Source organism: Symphalangus syndactylus, chromosome 9, assembly GCF_028878055.3.
Source record: "Symphalangus syndactylus isolate Jambi chromosome 9, NHGRI_mSymSyn1-v2.1_pri, whole genome shotgun sequence".
Taxonomy (NCBI): Eukaryota; Metazoa; Chordata; class Mammalia; order Primates; family Hylobatidae; genus Symphalangus; species Symphalangus syndactylus.
The window spans coordinates 69,419,540-69,443,581 of record NC_072431.2 but is presented as its reverse complement, the minus strand read 5'-3'; the positions used below and the strand labels follow the sequence as shown (position 1 = coordinate 69,443,581).

The window sequence follows — 24,042 nt, the reverse complement described above, 5'->3', positions numbered from 1 at the left end:
TGTGGCGTCGGTAGCAGCCAATGTAATTTTTTTTTTTTTTTTTGAGATACAGTCTCACCTTGTCACCCAGGCTGGCGTGCAGTGGCATGATCTCAGCTCACTGCAACCTCCGTCTCCTGGGTTCAAACGATTCTCCTGCCTCAGCCTCCCTAGTAGCTGGGATTATCAGCGCCCACCACCATGCCCAGCTAATTTTTGTATTTTTAGTAGAGACAGGATTTCACCATGTTAGCCAGGCTGGTCTCGAACTCCTAACCTCGTGATCTGCTTGCCTCCGCCTCCCAAAGTGCTGGAATTACAGGTGTGAGCCACTGTGCCTGGTTGCCAATGTTATTTTTACATCTATCTTTGTTGACTTTGCCCCGATGGGCTTGAGGGGAATTCACAGATTGCACTTTTCTTCTCTCTCCAAAGTTGGGGTCAGGTTAACGGGGATCACAATGCCAGCTCTGGTATATTGCACCCAGAATTAGGACACGTACCACCTGGTCAGCCACAGGGAGTGATGGCTAAGTGCAAGGTCAAAGTCAGACAGTGCTCTGTGCGGGAAGGGAGAGCCGAGGAGAGAGAACAAGAGGATTGTATCTAACAGTCCTTTTCCTTTCTCCATTTACTAAACAGAGAAGTGAGTGAGGAAATACAGAGAGATCCAGAGTATTACACTAGTGGATATCACTCCACGTGAAAATTTGTGATCCAAGGCTAGGCGTGGTAGTGGCTCACACCTATAATCCCAGCACTTTGGGAGGCCAAGGCTCAAGGATCACATGAGGCCAGGCGTTTGAGACCAGTGCCTGGGCAACATAGTGAGACACTGTCTCTAGAAAATGGTTAAAAAATTAGCTGGGCATGGTGGTGCACACCTACAACCCCCGCACTTTGGGATGCTGAGGTGGGAGGATCACTTGAGCGCAGGAGTTTGAGGCTGCAGTGAGTTATGATTGCATCATTGCACTCCAGTCTGGGAGACAGTGAGATTCTGCCTCTTAAATACAAAACCCCGTCTCTACTAAAAATACAAAAAAATTAGCCAGGTATGGTGGTGTGTGCCAGTAATCCTAGCTACTCGGGAGGCTGAGGCAAGAGAATCCTTTGAGCCTGGGAGCTAGGGACTCCATCTCCAAAAAAAAAAAAAAAAAAAAATATATATATATGTATATATATATATATATATGTAATAAAAGAAAAAAGTTTTTTACCCCATGGCTATTTTCTTCAGAATTCCTATAAACATGTTTATTTCTTTATACCTCTGCCAACATTGGGTTGCTATAAATATTTTTAAATTTTGCCTATTGATTAGGCTAAACATGTTATCTCATAATGGGGAGTTTTCTCAACTACTGTTTGGGCCTCACTTTTGTAGATTGATTCCGTTGATTTGACGTGAGTCTCATTTGTGTATTTAAAAGCATTCAAAAACTTCATTCACGATGCTTACGGTAAGATCAAGGCAGCCCCGAGATTTGATTAGGGATGGGGTGGGGGTGGTATCAGCACACACTTTTCTCTACCTTTAATTTTCTTCTTTGATAAGAAATTTGCTTTATTTCCAATCGAATCCCTTTGTTTCACCATAAAAAAGCTGGGACTCATTAACACTGGCAGTACCTGGTCCCACGAGGCCTCTCCGCTGGAGCTGATCTGTGGTGCAGGAGGAACCTTTCTCATTCTGAGTCCAACCACATCGCCAGATCTCAGCTTGGGGTGGGGGAATGTATTAGCAAGGCTCTTGGGCCCGCAGCACTGCGTTGGTTCCGAAGCGCAGGAATTGTGGCCAAACTCCAGCATCATATTTCATTTTGGTTCAAGTTGTGTTGTATCTGGCAAGTATTCTTTGGCATTTGTAGGGCAAGGTTAAGGCTGTCTCTAAGTTTCAGTTTGGTTTTCATTTTAATCATTAGTTCCTTTGTTGGTTTTTGTAGGTTTCAGGGAGGAGGTTTTAAAAATGTCCACTTACACCATCATCTTTCCTGGAGGTCTCCACTTCTTGCCCTGAATTAAAAACAAAACAAAACAAAAAAAAGCAAAACCAAAGCTTAGAAGTGTTGGTTTTAGAGCAAGACATATGTTGACAAGCACTAATATATTGCTCTAAGCTTTCTCACTCCCCCTGAAGCAGCTATGTTTAATCAGATCTGTTTCAACATGCCCAGACTAAATAATATACTCATTTTCCTAATTTACAGTTTTTAGCTAATATATTTTGATTTTCTTCTCTTATGTTGTAATTTACATTCTAGTTCTTTGATTATTTACTATGTCAGTCAGATTGAGCTAATAATACACAATAATAATTGCTTTTAATTCTGTAAGTTTTGCTTTATATATTTTGAGCTTATATTATTAGGTGTATCCAATTTTTGAAATGTTACATCTTCCAGGGAGATTGGCACTTATTATACAACTTTAGTCCTCCTTGTTAGTTTTACATTCTTTTACTATTATTTTAGTGATATCCCTAGAGACCACAGTGTGTATCCTTGACCCACTGGTATATATCCTAAGTTAGTACATTTATTACTTTAATACAAGTTGTATCTAAAGTTGCAAGGATCTTAGAACACTTTAACTCTGTTTACCCCATTCCTACATTTTGTGCAATTGTTTTCATGTATTTTATTTCTTTGTGGATTTAAGAAACTACCAAACATTATTAACATTTATTATTATTAGATCAAAATACAATAGTTATTCAGATTTATCTACATATTTGCTATTTCCAGTGCTCCTTACTCTTTCATCTCTGTTCCTCCATTTGAAACCATATTTTTTTCTATCTGAATAGCTCACTATAGCAATTCTTTCCTTTTACAAAATTTTAACCACAATCTTTAACTTTTAAATTATCATTTTAAATGAACACATAATAATTGTGCATATTTATGGGGTACAGTGTAATATTTTGATACATGTATACAATGTGTAGTGATCAAATCAGAGTAACTAGCAAATCAGTCACCTCAAACATTTATCTTCCTTTTGTACAACCATAATTTTTTTTAAGGTTTCACTTTCTTCTTTCTTTTCAAATCAACTTTATTGAGGATAATTTACATATAATAAAATGTACCTATTTAAAATGTACACTTTGATGAGTTTTGACAAAACGTATAAACCTTTGTAACCATCACCATAATTAAGACATAAACATTTCCTTCAACCTAAACTATTCCCTTGTACTCTGTTGGAGTCAACCACTCAGCCCCAGGAATCCACCAATTTAATTTCTGTCACTACAGATTGTTTTTTTCTGTTCTAGAATTTCATAAGAATGAAATAATGGATATGTATTATGAATAATTTTTGCCTGCCTGTGACTTGTCTATTCATTTTTTCAAAAATGAATTTTTCAGGAGCATAAGATTTAAAATTTCATGAAGTCAAAATGATCAAAGTTTTCTTTTATGACTTGGGCTTTCTGTTCTTTTGTTTTGGTTCCATTTTGTTTTTGAGATAGTCTCACTCTGTTGCCCAGGCTGGAGTGCAGTGGTGCAGTCTTGGCTCACTGCCACCTCTGTCTCCTGGGTTGAAGCGATTCTCCTGTCTCAGCCTCCCGAGTAGCTGGGATTACAGGCATGTGCCACCACGCCTAGCTAATTTTTGTATTTTTGGTAGAGATGGGTTTTCACCATGTTGGCCAGGCTGGTCTTGAACTCCTGGCCTCAAGTGATCTGCCGGCTTCGGCCTCAAAGTGCTGAGATTATAGGCGTGAGCCACAGCGGCCGGCCAATTTATGCCTTTTGTATCCTCGTTAAGCAGTTTTTGGCTGAGCACGGTGGCTCACTCCTGTAATCCCAGCACTTTGGGAGGCCGAGGTGGGCCGATCACTTGAGCATGGGAGTTTGAGAACAGCCTGGGAAAATGGTGAGACTCTGTCTCTATAAAAAATACAAAAATTAGCCGGGCATGGTGGCGTGAGCCTGTAGTCCCAGCTATTCCGGGGCTGAGAGGATGGCTTGAGCCCGGGAGGTGGAGGATGCAGTGAGCTGTGATTGTGCCACTGCACTCCAGCTTTGGCGACAAAGCGAGACCCTGTCTCAAGGGAAATTAAAAAAAAAAGAAAAGAGAGAAAAAAAATTTTTGTTTACCCAAGTTCTCAAAAATTTTCTCCTGGGTTTCTTTAAAAGTTTTGCGGCTTTAGCCTTTACATTTAGGTCTACGATCCATTCTGAGTTAATCTTTGCCTATAGGGTAAATAAAGTATCAAAGTTCATTTATTTCCATGTGAATATCCAGTTATTCCAGCACAACTGGATGAAAAGACTATCCTCATTAAATTAATTAATTTGAATTAATTTGGCACCTTTGTGAAAAACTAATTGGTCACACGCATGTGAGTCTGTTCCTAATCAGTTCTGTTGCTTTGCTCTATACATCTATCCTTGTGCCAAAACCACACTCTCTTGATTAGCTTTACAGTTAAGTCTTGAAATCAGTTGGAAAGAAAGTCTTTCCAACTTCTCTGAAAAAATTGTTTTGGCTATTCTATGTCCTTTGCATACATATATAAATTTTTAAACCAGCTTGTCAAATTTTGCAAAACATTTTGTTAGGATATTGATGATGGCTGAACCTGTAGATCAATTTGGAGAGAATTGACATCTTAAAATTATCAAACCTCTAATCCATTAACATGGTATAGGTCTCCATTTATTTTTGGTCTTCTTTAATCTCTCTCAGCAATGTTTTGAGGTTTTTAGTATACAGAACTTACACTTATTTTGTTAAACTTATCCATAATATTTCATGGTTTTGATATTATTGTGAATGGGACTTTTTTTTGAGATGGAGTCTCACTCTGTCACCCAGGCTGGAGTGCAGTGGCACGATTTCGGTTCACTGCAACCTCCACCTCTTGGGTTCAAGTGATTCTCTTGCCTCAGCCTCCCGAGTAGCTGGGATTAGAGGGGCCCACTACCACGCCTGGCTAATTTTTGTATTTTTAGTAGAGATGGGGTTTCACCATGTTGGCCATGCTGGTCTCGAACTCCAGACTTCAGGTGGTCTGCCCACCTTGGCCTCCCAAAGTGCTGGGATTACAGGTGTGAGCCACCACGCCCAGCCCGAATGGAACTATTTTTAAAATTTCATTTTTCAGTTGTTTATTGTTGGCATTGACCTTGTATTCCGTGACCTTGTTAAGGTCACTTTTTCATTCAAATACCCTTATTTTTTAATGTACACAATCATGTTGCTTTTCAATAAAAACAATTTTACTTCTTACTTACCAATCGGGATGCATTTTCTGTCTTTTTATTGACTTATTTCACTGGCTGGAGCCTCCAACAAATGTTCAATAGAAGCCCTTTTCCTGATTTCACAGGGAAAGCATTCAGTTTTTAACCATTTTGTGTGATGTTAGCTGTAGGTTTTTTTGTAGTATCCCTTAGCAGGATGAAAAAGTTCCCTTTTATTCCTAATTTTCTAAGTTTTCATGGAGAATAGGGGTTGAATTTTGTCAAATACTCTTCATGAATCCATTAGGAGGATTGTAATTTTTTCTTCTATAAATAGGATAAATTAAATTGATTCATCTTTTAGAATTTAAGATTTAGACTAATTTTGTATGACTTAAAAAAACTCCACCTTGTCAAGATGTCTTATCCTTTTTATATATTGCTGGATTTAGTTTGCTAATATATGTTAAGACTTTTTTTTGCATTTATTTTCATTTTCTGTTTTGGTATTGCCTGTATTTGATTTTGATAACAGACAGTAGCCTCATAAAATGAGTTGAGCTGTGTTCCCGCTCTCTATTTTAAGAAAGCATTTTATGAAATTGGTATTAGCTCTTCATTAAATGTTAGAATTCACCAGAGAAACCATCTGGGCACAGAGGAATTTGTTTATAATTTGAGGGCATAGGAGGTTAATTATGAATTCAGTTTCTTTAAAAGATATAGGAGTATTCAGATTTTTTATATCTCCTTGAGTCTATTTTGTGGTAATTTGTGTTTTTAAAAAAATTTTTCTCTTTTGTTTAAATTGTCATTTTTTTGTCATAATGTTACTTTATAGTATTCACTTGTTATTCTTTTTTATATTGTTAGGATCTATAGTGATTCCTGATCTTGGTACTTTGTGTTTTTGCCGTATTTTCAAATCAAGTTAGCTACAGATTTATTAATTTATGACATTTTATTTCATTTTTCTGTCCATTTTTAAATTTGATTTCCCTATCCTTTTTCCTTTCTTCTATTTTCTTTCAATTTAATTTGCTCTTCTCTTTTTAGCTTTTTCTATCCTTTTTCCTTTCTTCTATTTTCTTTCAATTTAATTTGCTCTTCTCTTTTTAGCTTTTTAAGTTAGAATCTTAAAACATTGACTTTAAACCTTTCATCTTTTTGTAAACATTTTAAGCTATAATTTTCCTTGTAAGCACTGTTTAGCTGATCTCACCAATTTCAATACCTTGTGCTTTCGTTTCATTTAGTTAAAATAGTTTTAAACCTCCTTTGTGATTATTCTTTGACATATGCATTATGCAAAACTTTTTTACTTGTGAGATCTTGGGGAGTTTTTAAGGTGTCTTATTACTGATTTCTAATTTAATTCCGTTGTGGTTATAGAATGTTTTCTGTATGATTTTGATAACTTTAAAATCTCAAAGTTTTTTTTTTTTTTTTTTTTTTTTTTGAGACAGAGTCTCACTCTGTCACCCAGGCTGGAGTGCAATGGCATGATAGTGGCTCGCTGCAACCTCTGCCTCCCGGGTTGAAGCCATTCTCCTGCCTCAGCCTCCCAAGTAGCTGGGACTACAGGCATGTGCCAGCACGCCTGGCTAATTTTGGTATTTTTAGTAGGGATGGGATAACTTTAAAATCTCAAAGTGTTTTTTTTTTGTTGTTGTTGTTGTTTTTTTTTTTGAGATGGAGTCTTGCTGTGTCACCCAGGCTGAAGCGCAGTGGTGCAATCCCAGCTCACCGCAACCTCCACCTCCTGGATTCAAGCAATTCTCCTGCCTGACCTCAAGTGATCTGCCTGCCTTGGCTTCCCAAAGTGCTGGGATTACAGGCAGGAGCCACCACACCTGGCTTAAAATACCAAAGTACTGAGAATTATTTTGTGGCACAAGATACAGTCTATCTTTTATGAACATTCCAAAGGCACTTGAAAAGATTATGTTAATATAGTGCTGTATAAATTTAATATGGCCAAATTTGGTAATGGTTCACACTCTTTAAATGCAATTCACAATATATTTAGGTTTAAATGTACCGTCTTGCTATTTCTTTTTTGTTTCATCTGTTCTTTGTTCATTTTTCCCTTTTCATGACTTTTTTGGTATTGATTATTTTTCAAATATTGTATTTACTCTCGGCTTCTTTGCTGTATCTCTTTGTGCTCTGGGGTTTAACAATGCACCTTCAAATATAACAGTCTGATATCAAATGATATTATACCACTTCATGGATAAATTGACTACCTTTTAATAGTATATTTCCATTTCCTTACTCCCTTTGTGCTGTAGCTGTCATATATGTTTTACTTATACATGTCTTATAAATCCCATAAATGCATTGGGTAATATTTTTGTCTTAAACAGTAAACTACCTTTTAAAGAAAGTTAAAAATAATGACAAACTTTTTATTTTTATTCACATATTTTCCATTCCCAGGACTTATCATTCCTAAGTTTCTGTTTTCATTTACTTCAGCCTGATGGCTATAAATTCTTGAGTAGTGACAGGGTCTTGCTGGGTTGCCAAGGCTGGTCATGAACTCTTGGGCTCAAGTGATCCTCCTGCCTCAGCCTCCCAAAGGGCTAGGATTACAGGCATGAACCACTGTGCCTGGCCTATAAATTATTTTACTGTTTGTTTATCTGGAAAGCTCTTTATTTCACCTTTATTTTTTAAAATTAAAAAATTTATTATTTATTTATTTATTTATTTGTTTGTTTATTTTTTTGAGACAGAGTCTCACTTTGTCGCCCAGTGCAATGGCATGATCTCGGCTCACTGCAACCTCCACCTCCCAGGTTCAAGTGATTCCCCTGCTTCAGCCTCCCGAGTAGCTGGGATTACAGGCACCTGCCACCACACCCAGCTACTTTTTTGTGGTTTTAGTAGAGACGGGGTTTCACCATGCTGGTCAGGCTGGTCTTGAACTCCTGACCTTAGGTGATACACCCACCTTGGCCTCCGAAAGTGCCGTGATTATAGGTGTGAGCCACCTCGCCCAGCCATCACCTTTAAATTCAGAGAATATTTTTGCTGATTAGGAAATTCTCAGTATTTTATTTATTTATTTATTTATTTTAACTTTTACTTTTGTTTCAGGGGTACATGTGCAAGTTTGTTATATAGGTAAATTGAGTCTTGCAGGGATTTAGTGTACAGATTATTTCATTGCTCAGGTAATAAGCATAGTATCTGATAGGTAGTTTTCTGATCCTCAACCTCCTCCTGCTCCACCCTCAAATAGGCTCTGGTGTCTGTTGTTCTCTTCCTTGTGTCCATGTGTACTCAATGTTTAGCTCCCACTTCTAAGTGAAAACATGCAGTATTTGGTTTTCTGTTCTACATTAAATTGCTTAGGATAATGGCCTCCAGTTCTATCCCTGTTACGCAAAAGATATGATCTCATTCTTTTTCGTGGCTGAGTAGTAGTCCATGTTGTGTATGTGCCACGTTTTCTTTATCCAGTCTAGCATTGCTGGGTACTTAGGTTCATTCCATATCTTTACTATTGTGAATAGTGCTGTGATGAACACATGAGTGCAAAGGACTTTATGGTAGAACGATTCATACTCCTTTGGGTATATACCCAGTGGATTGCTGGGTAAAGTGCTCGTTCTGTTCTGAGTTCTTTGAGTAATCTCCAAACTGCTTTCCACAGTGGAAGGAGTCCCTTTTCAATAAATATTACTGGCATAACTGGCTAGCCAATGCAGTAGATTGAAACTGGACTCCTTCCTTTCAACATATGCAAAAATCAATTCTAGATGGATTGAAGGCTTAAACATAAAACCTAAAGGGTTTATGGGCCTATAAAAACCCTTTAAGGAAACCTAGAAGATACCGTTCTGGACGTAGATCCTGACAAAGATTTCATGACAAAGATGCCAAAAGCAATAACAAAAACAAGTATTGACAAATGGGACCTAATTCAACTCAACAGCATCTGCAAAGGAAAAGAAACTAACAAAGTAAACAGACAACCAACAGAATGGGAGAAAATATTTGTAAAATATGCATCTATCAAAGGGCTAATATCCAGAATCTATAAGGTGCTTACATTAACAAGCAAAAAGCAGACAACCCCATAACAAAGTGGGCAAAGGACACAAACAGGCAGTTTTCAAAAGAAGACATATACATGGCCAATAAGCATTCGAAAATAAGCTCAGCATCACTAATTGTTAGAGACATGCGAGTTGAAACCATGATGACAATTCTCAGTATTTTTGTTTTTGTTTTCAATTTCAGCACATTAAAAATGTCGTTCCATTGTCTTTTGGTTTGTATTGTTTCTTAAAAGAAGTTAGTATTAGATCTTCTCTTTGTTCTCCTGATATGATGTTTTTTTTTTTTCTGGATACTTTAAGATTTTTCTCTTTATCATTGGTTTTCAGCAATTTGATTATAAGGTACCTTGGTGTGTATTTTTTGTATTTATCTTTCTTGCAGTAAATTCTGTCATGTGGGGCTGTATATTTAGGCTTTTATCAAATTGGGAAATATTAGCCACTATTTATTCAAATACTTTTTTCTGTTTAACCTTCTCCACACACACACACACACACACACACACACACACACACACACACACACACACACAAGCATGCACGTGTACAGAGAGTCTCTCTCTCTTGCTTTAGGTATTAAAATCGAACATATAGTTAGGTAGCTTGATATTGTTCCACCTGCCATCAAGGATTTTTAAGATTTTTTTAGCCAGCATTCTTTCTCTGCTTCAGTTTCTGTTTTTTCAAACTCACTTATTTTTCTACAATACCTAATGTTATGTTAAGCCCTCAAATAGCTTTTTCACATTAAATATACATTTTTCAGCACAATTTTATTTGCTTCTTTTTTTAGTTTGCATGCCTTCCTTTATTGTTCACAATTTCCTTTAAATCCTTGGACATATTTCTAATAGCTGCTTGAAAGCCCCTTTCTGCAGATTCCATCACCACTGTTATTTTTCCTTCTGTTTCCATGGACACTGTGGGTGTTATGTTGTTGAGTTTCTGAATTTTGTTTTTGTCCTTTGAAGAGTTTTGAAGTTTCTTTGCTAGGCATTGGATTAGTAACTTGGGAATCACCTTGATCCATTTGATGTTTGCTTTTAAGCTTTGTTAGGTCAAGTCTTAAATAGCTGTTATTCTAGAGCTAGTTTATTCCTGCTACCAGGAAGGGGCAATCCATATGGGCTGTATTGTACCCGCCGGGTGTTCAATGAGTTTTCTTACTCAGGATCATCAGAACTTGCCTATTTTCCAGTTCTTTCTTACATCTAGAAATTGTTCGACTTAACAACTCTCCACTAACTGTTCTCTGGCTAGCGGCATGGGATTTGTCTTTTTATGCACATCTTAGTTGTCAGCTAGGAACTTAAATCCTTATGAAAAATTTCCACCTTTTTATCTGTGTAGCCTTCTCCTGTCCAGTTCTCTGCCCTCCAAAATCTAGCTACCTAAGCCTTCGTGAACTCTGATCCCTCAATTTAGTGAGACCCCTGTGTTCTGTTTGGCTTTCTTTTCCTCTACAGTGATACAGAAACTATCTCCAGGTAGAAAGCTGGGCAGTTGCAGGACACATGTAATTTGTTCCTCTTCTCACATGGATCACAGCCCTGTAGTATCTGCTGTCCAGTTACAGAAAACACTTAATTTGTACGTTTGTTTAGTTTCTAATTGTAAATAGTGGGAAGGAAGCTAACTTACTATGTTGATGCAAACATAATTGAGGTTTTTGCTATTACTTTCTTTTTTTTCTTTGAGGCAGAATCTCGCTCTGTCGTCCAGGCTGGAGTGATCTCAGCTCACTGCAACCTTCGCCTCCTAGGTTCAGGCAATTTTCTTGCCTCAGCCTCCCAAGTAGCTGGGATTACAGGCACCTGCTACCATGCCCAGATAATTTTTGCATTTTTAGTAGAGACAGGGTCTCACCATGTTGGCCAAGCTGGTCTTGAACTCCTGACCTCTCAAGTGATCCGCCCTCCTCGGCCTCTGAAAGTGCTGGGATTATAGGCATGAGCCACCTCGCCCTACCGCCATTACTTTCAATGGCAAAAACTGCAATTACTTTTGCACCAACCTAGTAACATAGAAGCAAAAATTGCTCCCTTTTCTTTTTAGTGGGCATGTTCACTGCGTTCAGAATTTAGTGGATAGTATTTTCTTTTAGTGCACCAAAGATGATACCAATGATTGTAAGTTGTACTCGCTTTTATTACATTTGTTAACAAGTCGTCTGTCCGGCAAATTGTTCTTTGAAAGGTGTATGTGTGTGTGAAGGAGAGTGGGCCTGGCTGCTTTTACTGTTTTGTCTTGGCTGGGCATGGTGGCTCACGCTTGTAATCCCAGCACTTTGGGAGGCCGAGGCTGGCGGATCACCTGAGGTCGGGAGTTCGAGACCAGCCTGACCAACATGGAGAAACCCTGTCTCTACTAAAAATACAAAATTAGCCAGGCATGGTGGTGGATGCCTGTAATCCCAGCTACTCAGGAGGCTGAGGCAAGAGAATCGCTTGAACCCGGGAGGCAGAGGCTGCAGTGAGCTGAGATCACGGCATTGCACTCCAGCCTGGGCAAAAAGAGCACAACCCCGTCTGAAAAAAAAAAAAAAAAAAGAAAAAAATTGTCTTTGGGTTTTAGAAATGTAATGATGACTGCTCTCATGTGGATTTCATTGCACGTATCCTATTTGGAGTTTATAGGACTTCCTGAATCTGTGGCTTAATGTCTTTATTGGTTTTGGAAAATTCTCAGCCAGCATTGTATCCACCCCGTTGTTTCTCCCCTTTCCTTTGCAGACTTTAGTTACATGTTTGACGATTCACTGTGCTCTAATTCTCTCTTACTCTCTTTTCTCTATTCCCACCTTTCCTTCTCACACATTAGCAGGATATTTTTTACTGACCTCTTTAAAGTTCACTAATCTCTTCTACTGTGTCCAATTTGCTTTAACCACATCTACTGACTGCATTTTATTTATTTTTTGGTGGGTTCCAGAATTGCTACTTTATTTTGTGTTAAAAATAAACAAATTTTGGCCAGGCGCTGTGGCTCACACCCGTAATCCCACACTTTGGGAGGCCAAGGCGGGTGGATCACTTGAGGTCAGGAGTTCGAGACCAGCCTGTCCAATATGTGAAGCCCTATCTCTACTAAAAATACACAAAATTAACCGGGCGTGGTGGCAGGCACCTGTAACCCCAGCTACTCGGGAGGCTGAGGCAGGAGAATCACTTGAACCTGGGAGGTGGAGGTTGCAGTGAGCCGAGATCGTGCCACTGGACTCCAGCCTGGGTGACAGAGTTGAGATTTCGTCTCAAATAAATAAATAAATAATAAATAAATAAATTTTAACTGAATAGAGACCAAATTAAAAGTTATATATGGGAGAATCAGGACAGAATGTATGTGTGTGGATTGGAGAAACAAGAGTATTACATCTTCATCCTTCAGTTAGGTGTTTTAATCGGAAAAGAAAATAAGTATTTTTAAAAAATCACTTATTTAGAAATATGGATATAATTATCCAAAGAGGTAACTGACTAGTTGAAAGTGGTTATCTTTGGGAAAAAGGAATAGAGGAGGAGGAAAGAGAGAACACCATTTTGCACAATTGACCTTTTAGAACTGTTTGATGTTTATTTTTAAATTCTATTTCTGCATAACAAATTACCATTTGACCTTTAGCAATTATGGATCACTTTAATAAAAAGTAAAAGTTAAATTATTGAATCAGAAGGAAATTAAGAATAAATAAATAGACTTTAGCTATTCACTGGTGAATTTATCTTGTCATTCATTTTCTTAAACATCTATACAATTGTTTTAATGTCTGTTTTATATAAATCCAGTATCTGAATTTCCTATGTTTGATTTTCCTATTGTCTGTTGTTTCTCTTTATTTTTTCTTAATTCGGTTCTTTTTCCGGACATGCCTGTTGATTTTTGATTAAATGCCACGTTATTTTAAAAAAATTATAGTGGCTATACATTTGTTCTCTCTCCTCAGAGAGATTTAACTTGTCATCCGGCAGGCATTTAGGGTACATAAAGATCATTTTTGGCTAATCAATTATTGAGATAATTTAAGGCTGAATTTGATTCTCCAAAGACTTTTGGTTTGCCCTTAATCTTAATGCATGTAGTATTTCAAAAGCCTCAACTGAAACCCTGGGGTGTTTATCAGTGCCCCTCCTCCTGGGGAGGTTATAGACTCCAATTTCCCAAGAATTTTCCTTCCTGCTGCTTGGTTCCTTCCTTCGTTGCTTTTTCTTCCTTTCCTTGCATTCCCTCCCTCCCTCCTTCCTTTCTTTCTTCCTTCCTCCTTCCCTCCCTTCCTCCCTTCCTTCCACCCTTCCTCCCTCCCTTCCTCTCTCCCTCGCTCCCTTCCCTTCCCTCTTTCTTTTGTCTTTCTTTTTGTCTTTCTCTCTTTCCCTCCTTCCTTTCTTTCTTTCCTTTCTTTCCCTTCTTTCTTTCCTTCCTTCCTTTTGTTTTCTTTTCCTTTTTTCTTTTTCCTTCCTTCCTTCCTTCCTTCCTTCCTTCCTTCCTTCCTTCTTTTTTCCTTTTTCTTTCTCCTTCCTTCCTTCCTTCCTTCCTTCCTTCCTTCCTTCCTTCCTTCCTTCTCTTTCCCTCCTTCCACTTTCTTCTTTCTTTCTCTCTTTCTTTCCTTCTCTTGCTATTTTTTTTTTTTTAACCATTCACCATGTGCAGTTTCAAACACAGGTGAATGAATGCCTTTAAGGGGACAATGGAGCACAATGATGCCTCCACTTTCCAAGGTTTCCTTTTCCTTCTATGCCTGTGATGCTCTTAAGATCTCTAACATGTTCTTTTGTTTTGGCATTATATAATAGTATCTAATACGTATATTATGTAATTTTGTGTAACATAATTATAATTACATAGTATGTATGATATATAATTATATAATATGTATGATATAATTATACATAACATACTATGCATGAATATAACAGTACATATGATATAATATATAACATGTGCCATTATATTATAATTATATCATATAATGTATTATACATCATTATTTTTATAAATATTTGTATATAAATATAAATACCACAAAATAATTCATATATGAATAAATATATGTTCACATATACATTTATATATGATATAAATATATGCTATATTATATATACTTATATTTTTTAATGTATAATATTTAACCTAGATTTCATTTTTTTGGCTGGTTAATATACGTTTTGAAAATTTTTTCAAAAAGCAAAAAGCCATTTACATTCCATTTATAAAAAGCCATTTATATAGTAAGCATATATAAATAAAAATATGTAAATATTTATATACATAAATAAAATATATATTTATATAAATAAAAATATATAATTTAAATTTATATATTTATGTATACATAAAATACATAAATATATATTTACATATAAATATAATATATAAATAAATACATATATATTTATCCCCTCAATACTTGTTCTCCAGAGTTAGTTAACAGAAAGCATTGGAATTATATTCTGTGCACATATGTGTGCATGGATCCCATATACAAAGTTTTCTTTTTCAAAAGTGTCACCATACATGTTATTTTGCCATTAACTTTTTTCACTTTACAACGTATTTTTTGACATCTTTCTAATTTAGTAAATTAAATTTTTCTGGTTACTTATTGCTGCATAACAAAAATTCATCCCAAAACGAAGTTATTTAACACAAAAATTTATGACTACCTCTTATGATTCTGTGGATTGGGAATTCAGATAGCCCATGGTGGGGGTGGCTTGCCTCTCTCCAGCAGAATCTGTAGCCTCCTCTGGGAAGATGCTCACAGCAGGGGCTTGAGTAGACAGGCCCGGAACCTCTCTTTTTCTCCCTGTCTCTTTTCCTCTCTGAAATCACGCCACTGCACTCAAGCCTGGATAACAGAGTGAGACTCTGTCTCTAAATAAATGCGTAAATAAATGAAATTAAAAAATAAAAAAATAGACCTTTCTTTATCTTTAGTCTCCTGCAAAGCTGCTGAGTGAGGCACAGTGTCTTTAAGACATGTAGAAGCCCTTTTGGGCATCCCCTTAAATATGTCTGAGGCCTTAACAAGGGATCTTACAGCCCCATCCTTGAGTCCATCTTTCCCAGAAACCAGATTTTACTGCCCTAGATTTGAAAGGTTTTGCCTGGAGACACCACAATGAGAAACAGTAGTCCTTTCTAACCCAGCAGAGAAACAGTAACCCTTTCTAACTCAGCAAACCCTGGTTCCTTGCTATTCCATCTCAATTCTGCTAAAAAACTGGAATAGCTTCTTCTTCAATTAACCTGTCTCTGCTTACCTTTTCTCATAGGCATCTGGAAAAATCCAGCTGGCATTTTCTATTTTTCCACTTGGAAATCACCCTAGTCAGATCCATGAGGTCATTAAGTATCCTTGCCATTGGTTATATTGATTTTTTTTTTTTTTTTGAGACAATCTCGCTCTGTCACCCATGCTGGGGTGCAGTGGCTGATCTCAGCTCATTGCAACCTCTGCCTCCTGGGTTCAGGCAATTCTCCTGCCTCAGCCTTCCTAGTAGCTGGGATTACAGGCATGTGCCACCATGCCTGGCTAATTTTTTATATTTACACTAGAAACGGAGTTTCACCATGTTGACCAGGCTAGTCTCAAACTCCCGACTTCAAGTGATCCACCCACCTCGGCCTTGCTAAGTGCTGGGATTATAGGCATGAGCTACCGCACCCAGCTGACTATTGACAGGCAGCAATTTTGCTAACTGTTCTGCTGGGACGTGACTCAGGCGTTCTTTTCTCCAGCTTCCAATAAGCACTTTCTGTGCCCTTCATGTTTCCTCCAAGAGTTTTCCAAAGGTCCTTGCAACTCTCATTAATAGTCTTTCGAGGCAATTATAGCTTTTTCCCATTGCTCAATCCCAAAGCCAGTATTTTAAGTTATTGTTACAGCAGCACTCTCCTTCCAGATACCAAATTTTGTCCTGGCTATCGATTACTGCAAAGCAAACCACTGCAAAGTTTGTGGCAAACCCCTAGCCACACAGGAGAGAATGTGTGTTGTAAAGAATTTAGTGAATCCTGGATTCCATACTTTGATGGAAGACATGAAAAATTTTACCTTCCAACATATATTTCTTGAGTGATTTTTTTTTTCTACTTCTACCTATTTCTACTCAGAGTGCAATGAATCTTTTCATCACCCTCTACCCTTGGGTGTCTTGGGCACTTGAAGTAGATATATTTACTGATGGTAAAATAAAAGAAGATAAAGGAAGGGGATATTTACCAGAGGATTATCACTGGTAAGGTAGCACTTGTCTCGGTGTCTTGATTTGTGTAACTCTGAATCCCAAAGCTAGAGGCAGGTGGTAGAAGGAAGTTGAAATAGACTCCTCACTATTTCCTGGAGGGCTGTACTATTCTAGGTTAGAGAGAGAACTTATGCTAAATCCAGCTACAAATGCACGATAAGGAGAAGTCCTTCCTGTTCATTTTGTTCCATGTTGAGTTTAGCCTCCATCCCGGTAATTGGTAGAAGATTTTCTTTGGTATTTTCATAAGAAGGAGCTGACACATTTTGACCACGTATATTGAATAAAAGTTGGAGCAAAAGTGCCAGGGCCTGTAAACCTGCAACCACCTTAACATAGAGGTCTCAAAATGGTCATAGCTGGAGAAGACCAAGAAACTGCAGAAGTCTGCCATCCAGCTTCTCTAGTTATTTGTGTTTCTGATTTTTTTTTTTGAGACAAAGTCTTGCTCTTTCACCCAAGTTGGAGTGCAGTGGTGTGACCATAGTTCACTGTAATCTGGAACTCCTGGGCTCAAAGGATCCTCTGCCTTACCCTCCTGAGTAGCTAAGACTACAGGCACATGCCACCACACCTGGCTAATTTTGCAAATCATTTTTTGTAGAGATGGGGTTTCCCTATGTTGCCCAGCCTGGTCTCAAACTCCCAACCTCCAGTAATCCTCCCACCTAGACCTTCCGAAGTATCGGTATTACAAGTGTGAGCCACTGCCTAGCCTTCTCTAGTTCTGAGGCTCGCTGACCTGTGTCCTAAGGCAAGAGATCCTTGTTTTTTTTTTTTTTCCTCCCAAAGTAAGGTCTTTGATATGTGTTTGTGTTGACTATTCACTTGTAACAACAGCCAACATTTATTGAAAGCTTACTCTATGCCTGGAGCTGGGTTAACTGAGTGAACTGCTATTTCACATGGTCACATTTAATTTTCTCAACAACTTTATGGAATAGATACTTTAATTATCCCCATTTATAGATGAGGGCAATGAGATTTAGAGAGAATAAACAACTTGCCCAAATTTATGCAGGCAGGCAGGGAGGGCAGAATGATGGCTTTGGCCAAATGTTTCCCACTCTGGTTATGTGGGAGGCCCCCACATTTAACAGGAACTTCATGTGTGTATCTACACTTACCAAGGCATTTGTTTGTGTGTCTGTTCTTTTTTTGTTTGTTTTTTTGAGACTGAGTCTCACTCTCTTGCCCAGACTGGAGTGCAGTGGCACAATCTCGGCTGACTGCAACCTCTGCCTCCCAGGTTCAAGCGATTCTCGTGCCTCAGCCTCCAAAGTAGCTGGGATTACAGGCATCCGCCACCATGCCTAGCTAATTTTTGTATTTTTAGTGGAGGTGGGGTTTCACCATGTTGGCCAGGCTGGTCTTGAACCCCTGACCTCAAGTGATCCACCCTCCTCGGCCTCCCAAAGTGCTGGGATTATAGGCTTCAGACACCATGCTTGGCCCTACCAAGGCATTTTGGTGACCTGGTTGCCATCTAGAAAGTGTCAGAATAATTGCTTACAGAGGCAACAGATTGTTAGATGATGCAGCATTCATCCAAACTAAGGGATCAAAGGGAAAGATCTTATGGAGATCCTGTCAACTCTATTCATCTGCCTGTGACCCATTGTGGAAACCCCTGTAAATATAATACCTTCTGTATTAATTCGTTTTCACATTGGTGATAAAGACGTACCTGAGACTGGGTAATTTACAAAAGAAAGAGATTTAATGGACTCACAGTTCCACATGGCTGGGGAGGCCTCACAATCATGGTGGAAGGCCAAAGGCACAGACACATCTCACATGGCAGCAGACAAGAGACAGAGCGAGAGAGCCAAGTGAAAGGGGTTTCCCCTTATAAAACCATCAGATCTCGTGAGACTTATTCACTACCATGAAAACAGATTGGGAGAAACTGCCCCCATGGTTCAATTATCTTCCACCAGGTCCCTCCCACAACATGTGGGAAATATGGGAATACAATTCAATATGTGATTTGGGAGGGGACACAGCCAAACCATATCACCTTCTGTGCGCATCTCTGAACTAGGTACATAAAACTCAACCAGTGGCTCGAGCGTGTCATGTTATTGAATGGAACTGGGCTGCTCACCCAGCGCAGTAAGACCAGCTATCCGCATCAAGGTTTTGCAGCAGGAGAAAGGAAGGCATTTATTTGCAAGGCACCAACCAAGAGGAATCAGGCAGCTCATGCTTAAGTCCCAACCACCCAGTTGGCTTACAGGGAAGGATTTTTAAAGGTGGGAGGCAGAGGCTACAGGCAAAGCCATAAATCAATCCATGAAAGCTCTACATTCGGTTTGACTTAAAAAAGCAGACATCTGGGAGCAGAGGCCCACATGGGCTCACATTGGGACTAGTAATCCCAATACTTTGGAAGGTGGGGGTGGGAGGATTACTTGAGGCCAGAAGTTTGAGACCAGCCTGGGCAACATAGGGAGATCCCATCTCTACAAATGTCATAGGTGAGTTCAAAGATTTTCTGATTTGTGATTAGTTAAGGAGGTAAAGCTTTGTCTAAAAATACGGGGTTTGCAGAATGTTCACTCCAGCCTGTAGATGTGGCTTCCTCCAGACCCTTCAGGAAGAAATTTAGAACAAGAACCACAGTTAGAGTTTAGTCCTCATTTCCCTCTTATCTGAGGTCTATGTGCTAGTCGATCAGTTTAATGGGGGTCCACGTTTCTGAAAAACAACTCAAGGACATACACATAAGATGTTATGTCTAGATTCTATAGGGAATGATACGGTTTGACTGTGTCCCCACCCAAATCTCATCTTGACTTGTAGCTCCCATAATTCCCATGTGTTGTGGGAGGGATCTGTTGGGAGGAAATTGAATCATGGGCACAGGTCTCCCCCATACTGCTCTCATGATAGTGAATAAGTCTCACAAGACCTGATGATTTTATCAATGGGAGTTCCCCCTGCACAAGCTCTCTTGCTTGCTGCCATGTAAGATGTGCTTTTGCTTCTCCTTTACCTTCTGCCATGATTGTGAGGCCTCCCCAGCCATGTGGAACTGTGAGTCCATTAAACCTCTTTCCTTTGTAAATTACCCAGTCTTAGGTATGTCTTTATTAGCAGTATAAGAACAGACTGATACAGGGAACAAAAACACTTCCTGACTCTTAACTTCCTTGGCTATTGTTTTAAGCTAAAATTACCATCTGGCTTATCAAGTTGCTGGTTTACTTCTCAGGGCTAGCTAGGTACCTGGAGTTTCTTTGAAGGAACTCAAGATTTTTCTGTGTTTTCATGCTGGGGTAGGGGAGGGGTAACCAGCAAGTCCTTAAGAGTGGTGCCTGTTACATCTTAGTTATAAGATTGCTAGGGAGCGTATGATCCAGCAATCCCACTGCTGAGTATATACCCCAAAGAAAAGAAATTAGTATATCAAAGAGGTATCTGCATTCTGATGTTTGTTGCAGCACTGTTTATAATAGTTAAGATTTGAAAGCAACCCATGTGTCCATCAACAAATGAATAAAGAAAATGTGCGACACGTACACAATGGAGCACTATTCAGCCATAAAAAAGAATGAGATCCAGTCAGTTGTAACTACATGGATGGAAGTGGAGATCATTATGTTAAGTAAAATAAACCAGGCACAGAAAGAGAGACATCACATGTTTTCACTTATTTATGGGATCTAAAAATCAAAACAATTGAACTCATGGACATAGAGAATCTACCAGTAGTTACCAGAGGTTGGGAAGGGTGAAGGGGGCTGGGTAGGGGGTGAGGAGGTTGGGTAAGTAGGGATGGTTAATAGGTTAAAAAAAAAAAAACAAGTTAGAAAGAATGAATAAGACCTATTATTTGGTAGCACAACGCTGACTATAGTCAATAACTCATATATTTTACAACAACTTAAAGAGTGTAATTGGATTGTTTGTGACTCAAAGGATAAATGCTTGAGGGAATGCTACCCGGTTCTCCATGATGAGCTTATTTCACATTGCATGCCTGTAACAAAACATCTCATGTACCCCATAAATATGTACACCTACCATGTACCTATAAAAATAACAAAAACATATTTAAAAAAGATTACTAGGGAAGTAGGGTCTCTACAAGATAGTAATAATACAGGTTAGGAAATGCTAAATGCTAAAAGCGTGGCACCCACAATGAGTGCTTCAGGGACTCTGAAACCACACCCAGGTGAGACACACACACACACACACACACACGATTGTGCTGCTGGCTGACAAAAAAAAAAAAAAAAAATGCCCAAACTTCCCTGGCAGTTGAACCAAACAGTGGAGAGGTGATTGCTGAGTTGTTTGGATGAGAGGCTTAGAGCAGCATTGCCTGCTTTTGTTCCTGATTGGTGTGAAAATTTTCACATGTATCTTTTCTCTGGTTCTGGGAATTGGAGACATCTGAGCTGGTGAGCAGTCTTTCTGCCACCAAGAGGGGACAAGAAACTGGGGACCCGGGAGAAGACGGTGCTGTAAGGAAGGACTAGCCTGCTTCAGCCAGGTTTGTTGTTCCTTTATTGGCACAACCTTGGGGGCAGCAGAAAGGAACTGGCAAGCGTCTAATCTGTCTACAGGACAGTGAGACCCACCTTGCTGCTTTGATTCTTTTTCTTGCCAAGACAAACCTTGGTTGCACTGTGTATTCCGTCAGTTCTTGGGAGGCAGACGGGTGGGGACTGGGAAAGGTGACTGCTGACTCCAAGCACATGCGTTGCCCTTGAGACCCGGGGCAGGGGAGAGAGGGGTCTGTCTGGGCGTAGACTCAGTAGAGGTCAGCGCATGGGCAGGTTGCAGACAGTCTGCGAATTTGTAACTCACACCTGTGCCCAAGCGCCCTCTCCCTCCCATTGGATCCATCCTATGACCTTGGAAGAAGTGGGGGCCACACCACATGTTCTCAGGCCCTGGAGGAGTGGAATCCCTGGTGGGTGGGCAATGCCCCGCGGCAGCCGTGCCTCCCTGGATGTCTCCAGGGGCGGTCACGCAGAATGCTGGTCCCCTCGGCACCTCCACCTCGGCGCCCCGCCTTCCCCTTGGGCTCAGGTGTAATCGTGGATCTAGGGTGTGGGCACCTGGGATGAAGTAGTGAAGGCGGAGGGCGCTAGGGTGAGTTGTCCTGTGCTGAGGAGCAGCAGTTTGCCGGAGTTAACGTGGGCAGCCTCTTTGGGAAGGGAAGGAAGGAGCACCGTCTGCCAAGCGCCTGCTCGCCCCGCGCGTGTCTGTGTGTGCCGTGCATGTGCATGCGTGTGTGTGTGTGTGTGTGTGCGCGCGAGTGTGAGTGCGCGCGCGCCTAGGCGTTCCTCAGGTTGCGCTGCCTGGAAGCCGAGGGAGCCATTGGAGAGGCGGAGGTTGGGGGTGGGGGCTCCCCGACCCTCGGAGGAGCCGGGGCGCAGGCGGCCGAGGCGAGCCCAGAAGCCCGGCTCCTGAACGCGGGCGCCGGCAGAGCAAGGACCGTGGTGCTGGCGGCCGCAAGGCCCCGGGGGATCCGCTGGGGAGGAGCTAGGGAGGAGGCCGGAGCTGCATGGAGTTTCTAGGGCGCGCAACTCCGGCGGGGCCTCGGCCACTGGGCTCCGGGGCGCAGCGAGGCAGCCGCGCACATGGGCTGAACCCGCGCGGCCAGCGGGAGCGGGAGGGGTAGAGGAGCGCGCGGTGCACGGGGTGCGGGGCACACGTCCCCAGACGGGAGCAGAGGACAAGGACAGGGAGGCACGCGCCTAGATCGCGCTCCGAGTCGACGAGGGGGCTCGTGCAGGTCCCGGCGCGCGCGTGGGGAGCGGCCCGGGGGCGCCGAGGGAGCCGGCGGCAGCGAGGATGCCGGCACGGGGACGCGGCTGCCGGCTGGGGGTGTGAGCGAGAGGCTGAGCGCTGCCCGCTCGGCGCCTCCATTCCGCACCGCCCCCTCCCTGCGGGCCTCGGAGGAAGCCCCCCGCGCGGTGCGGAGGCGCCTCAGCTGCCGGGCTGCGGAGCCTCGGCCCAGCGAGAGGTGAGTGCCGCCACCGACTCCCCAGCTCACCGCGCGCGCTCTCTCTTTTCCTCTTCCCTCGGTTCTCGCTTCTCTCTAGGGTGTCCAAACCCCCGGGCTGTCGCGGGCCCCCGTGCTCGGAGTGGGCAGACGATTGGCAGACAGCACCTCCCGTACCTGTTGGCTCCGGCACTGGGGCACCCACCGCGCGGGCTGGGGGCCGTGCCGGCCGCCTTGCCTTCGGTGGAGCTGGCTCCTGGCGGCCTGCCTGGGGGCGTGGGGCTAGGGAAGGGCCGCGGCGGACTCGGCTGTCCCGGCACCGTGCGGGCTGGAGGCTGGGAGCTGCTCTTTTAGCCCCCAGGCGCCAGTGGCCACCAGGTTGTGCGCCCCCGGCTGCAGGCGCCCGCGCGGTGGGGAGGGAGGGCAGGGGACCCGGAGCCGCACCGCAGCCCAGGTGGGAGCGCCCGGCGGCCACCAGGTCTCTTCGGGAAGCCAGAGTCATGGCGATCGGGGGAGGCGGGAGGCAGGGTTCTCTCCACCTCCGGCCCTTAACGCTGACTGCTTGCCTTTCTGGGCGCACGCTCCTCGCCGCCACCCACCCCGAGTTTGGGGGCGCCAGGATGCAAGGGGTAACCAGAGAGGCCTCTGCAGTCCGGCTGGGATCTAGTCTCTGAGCTCCAAGCAGCTGGAAGGGTCTGGCGCCCAGGCGGGGGTGGGCTCCGTCTTCCCCGGACAGTCTGGGTTTACCCGAGTTTTTAGTCTCCCCGGACTAGCGCGACGCGGAGTGAACTTCCCGAGACTTGGTCCGAGGGCGCCTAGGCAGCAGCAGGTAGTTCTGGGCCGCCCTTGGGGCGAGGGCGAGCGGGGGACGCCCCATCCCGACGGGCTGGGGATACAGAGCGTGCACCGAGGGGATCGGCTTGCGTCCTAGCCTTGGGCCACGTGCGCCCGGGCCACCAGCCCACCATCGTTTCCCAGTGCTCTTTTTTCTTGGACGAGGCTTGTGTGAGGAAGGCGCCTTTCTTCCATTTGGGTCGAAGCCCTTAGCTTCTGGGTGAAGCGGTGCCTGCAGTTCCCTGAGTGCCAAGACTGGGGCGCCAGCTATCCCCAGGCCCTGAGCCGGTTTTCTGCAAAAAAGGAGACTTTCTTGGGCTCAGGGAATAGCAGCTTAGCGCCGGCTGTGTGTGGCTGGGAAGTCTGTTTAGTGGTGATAATAACTACATTCTAGAGTGACCCACAGTAGCGTCTGTGACAGAGTTGGGATGACCTTCCCAGAAAGAATGGGTAGATTTCTGCACTGCGTGTGTTCGGACACACGCAACATTTGTGCACATAGGAGAACTCATGAGCTCCTAGGATTTTCAGGTTCTGCTTCTTTAACTGCTGACTTTTGCTCAAAAAGGGAAATTATTTTTCAATTCGGGCATCAGAGCTTTGGAAAGGAATTTAAAGCCATTTGGTGTGAAATTGTTTTGAGGCTAGAACAGGACGTGTTTTTCATAGAAGCCCCATTCCAGCTCTCCTTCTTGGCTTGTTCGCGGTTTTATTTCATTTTTTGTGGGGTGGGAGGAGGTGTTGGA

The 24,042-nt window shown here is 42.0% G+C and overlaps 2 protein-coding genes across 14 annotated transcripts in view; one reads left to right on the top strand and one right to left on the bottom strand.

Moving 5' to 3' along the window:
* CALN1 (calneuron 1) overlaps positions 1 to 24,042 on the top strand; it is a 676,810-nt gene that overhangs the window by 89,187 nt on the left and 563,581 nt on the right. The window contains exon 1 of one of the 13 annotated variants that reach the window (XM_055292956.2): positions 19,337 to 21,001. The exons of 10 other annotated variants lie outside the window; for them this stretch is intronic. The gene's annotated coding sequence lies outside the window, so the exon portion shown is untranslated. Of the gene's footprint in view, positions 1 to 19,336; positions 21,002 to 22,111; positions 22,484 to 23,278; positions 23,292 to 24,042 lie in introns of those variants that run through there. 2 more of the 13 variants (XM_055292966.2, XM_063646435.1) reach the window with 2 other exon arrangements.
* On the bottom strand, positions 1,270 to 23,286 carry LOC134737515 (sterile alpha motif domain-containing protein 1-like). Its single transcript, XM_063646452.1, has 2 exons — positions 22,514 to 23,286; positions 1,270 to 1,995 (listed from the first exon to the last, which is right to left on the bottom strand). The coding sequence occupies exons 1-2, from the start codon at positions 22,962 to 22,964 to the stop codon at positions 1,943 to 1,945; spliced, it is 504 nt and encodes a 167-aa protein (XP_063502522.1). The 5' UTR covers positions 22,965 to 23,286; the 3' UTR covers positions 1,270 to 1,942.

What these genes read in the sequence shown, in the direction of transcription:
- LOC134737515 (XM_063646452.1), bottom strand. Translation starts at nt 22,964, where the DNA reads ATGACTCTGGCTTCCCGAAGAGACCTGGTGGCCGCCGGGCGCTCCCAC. An exon ending in GAAAAGAGAGAGCGCGCGCG is followed by an intron (nt 1,996 to 22,513) that starts GTGAGCTGGGGA and finishes TTTTTAATTCAG; the next exon opens with GGCAAGAAGTGGAGACCTCC.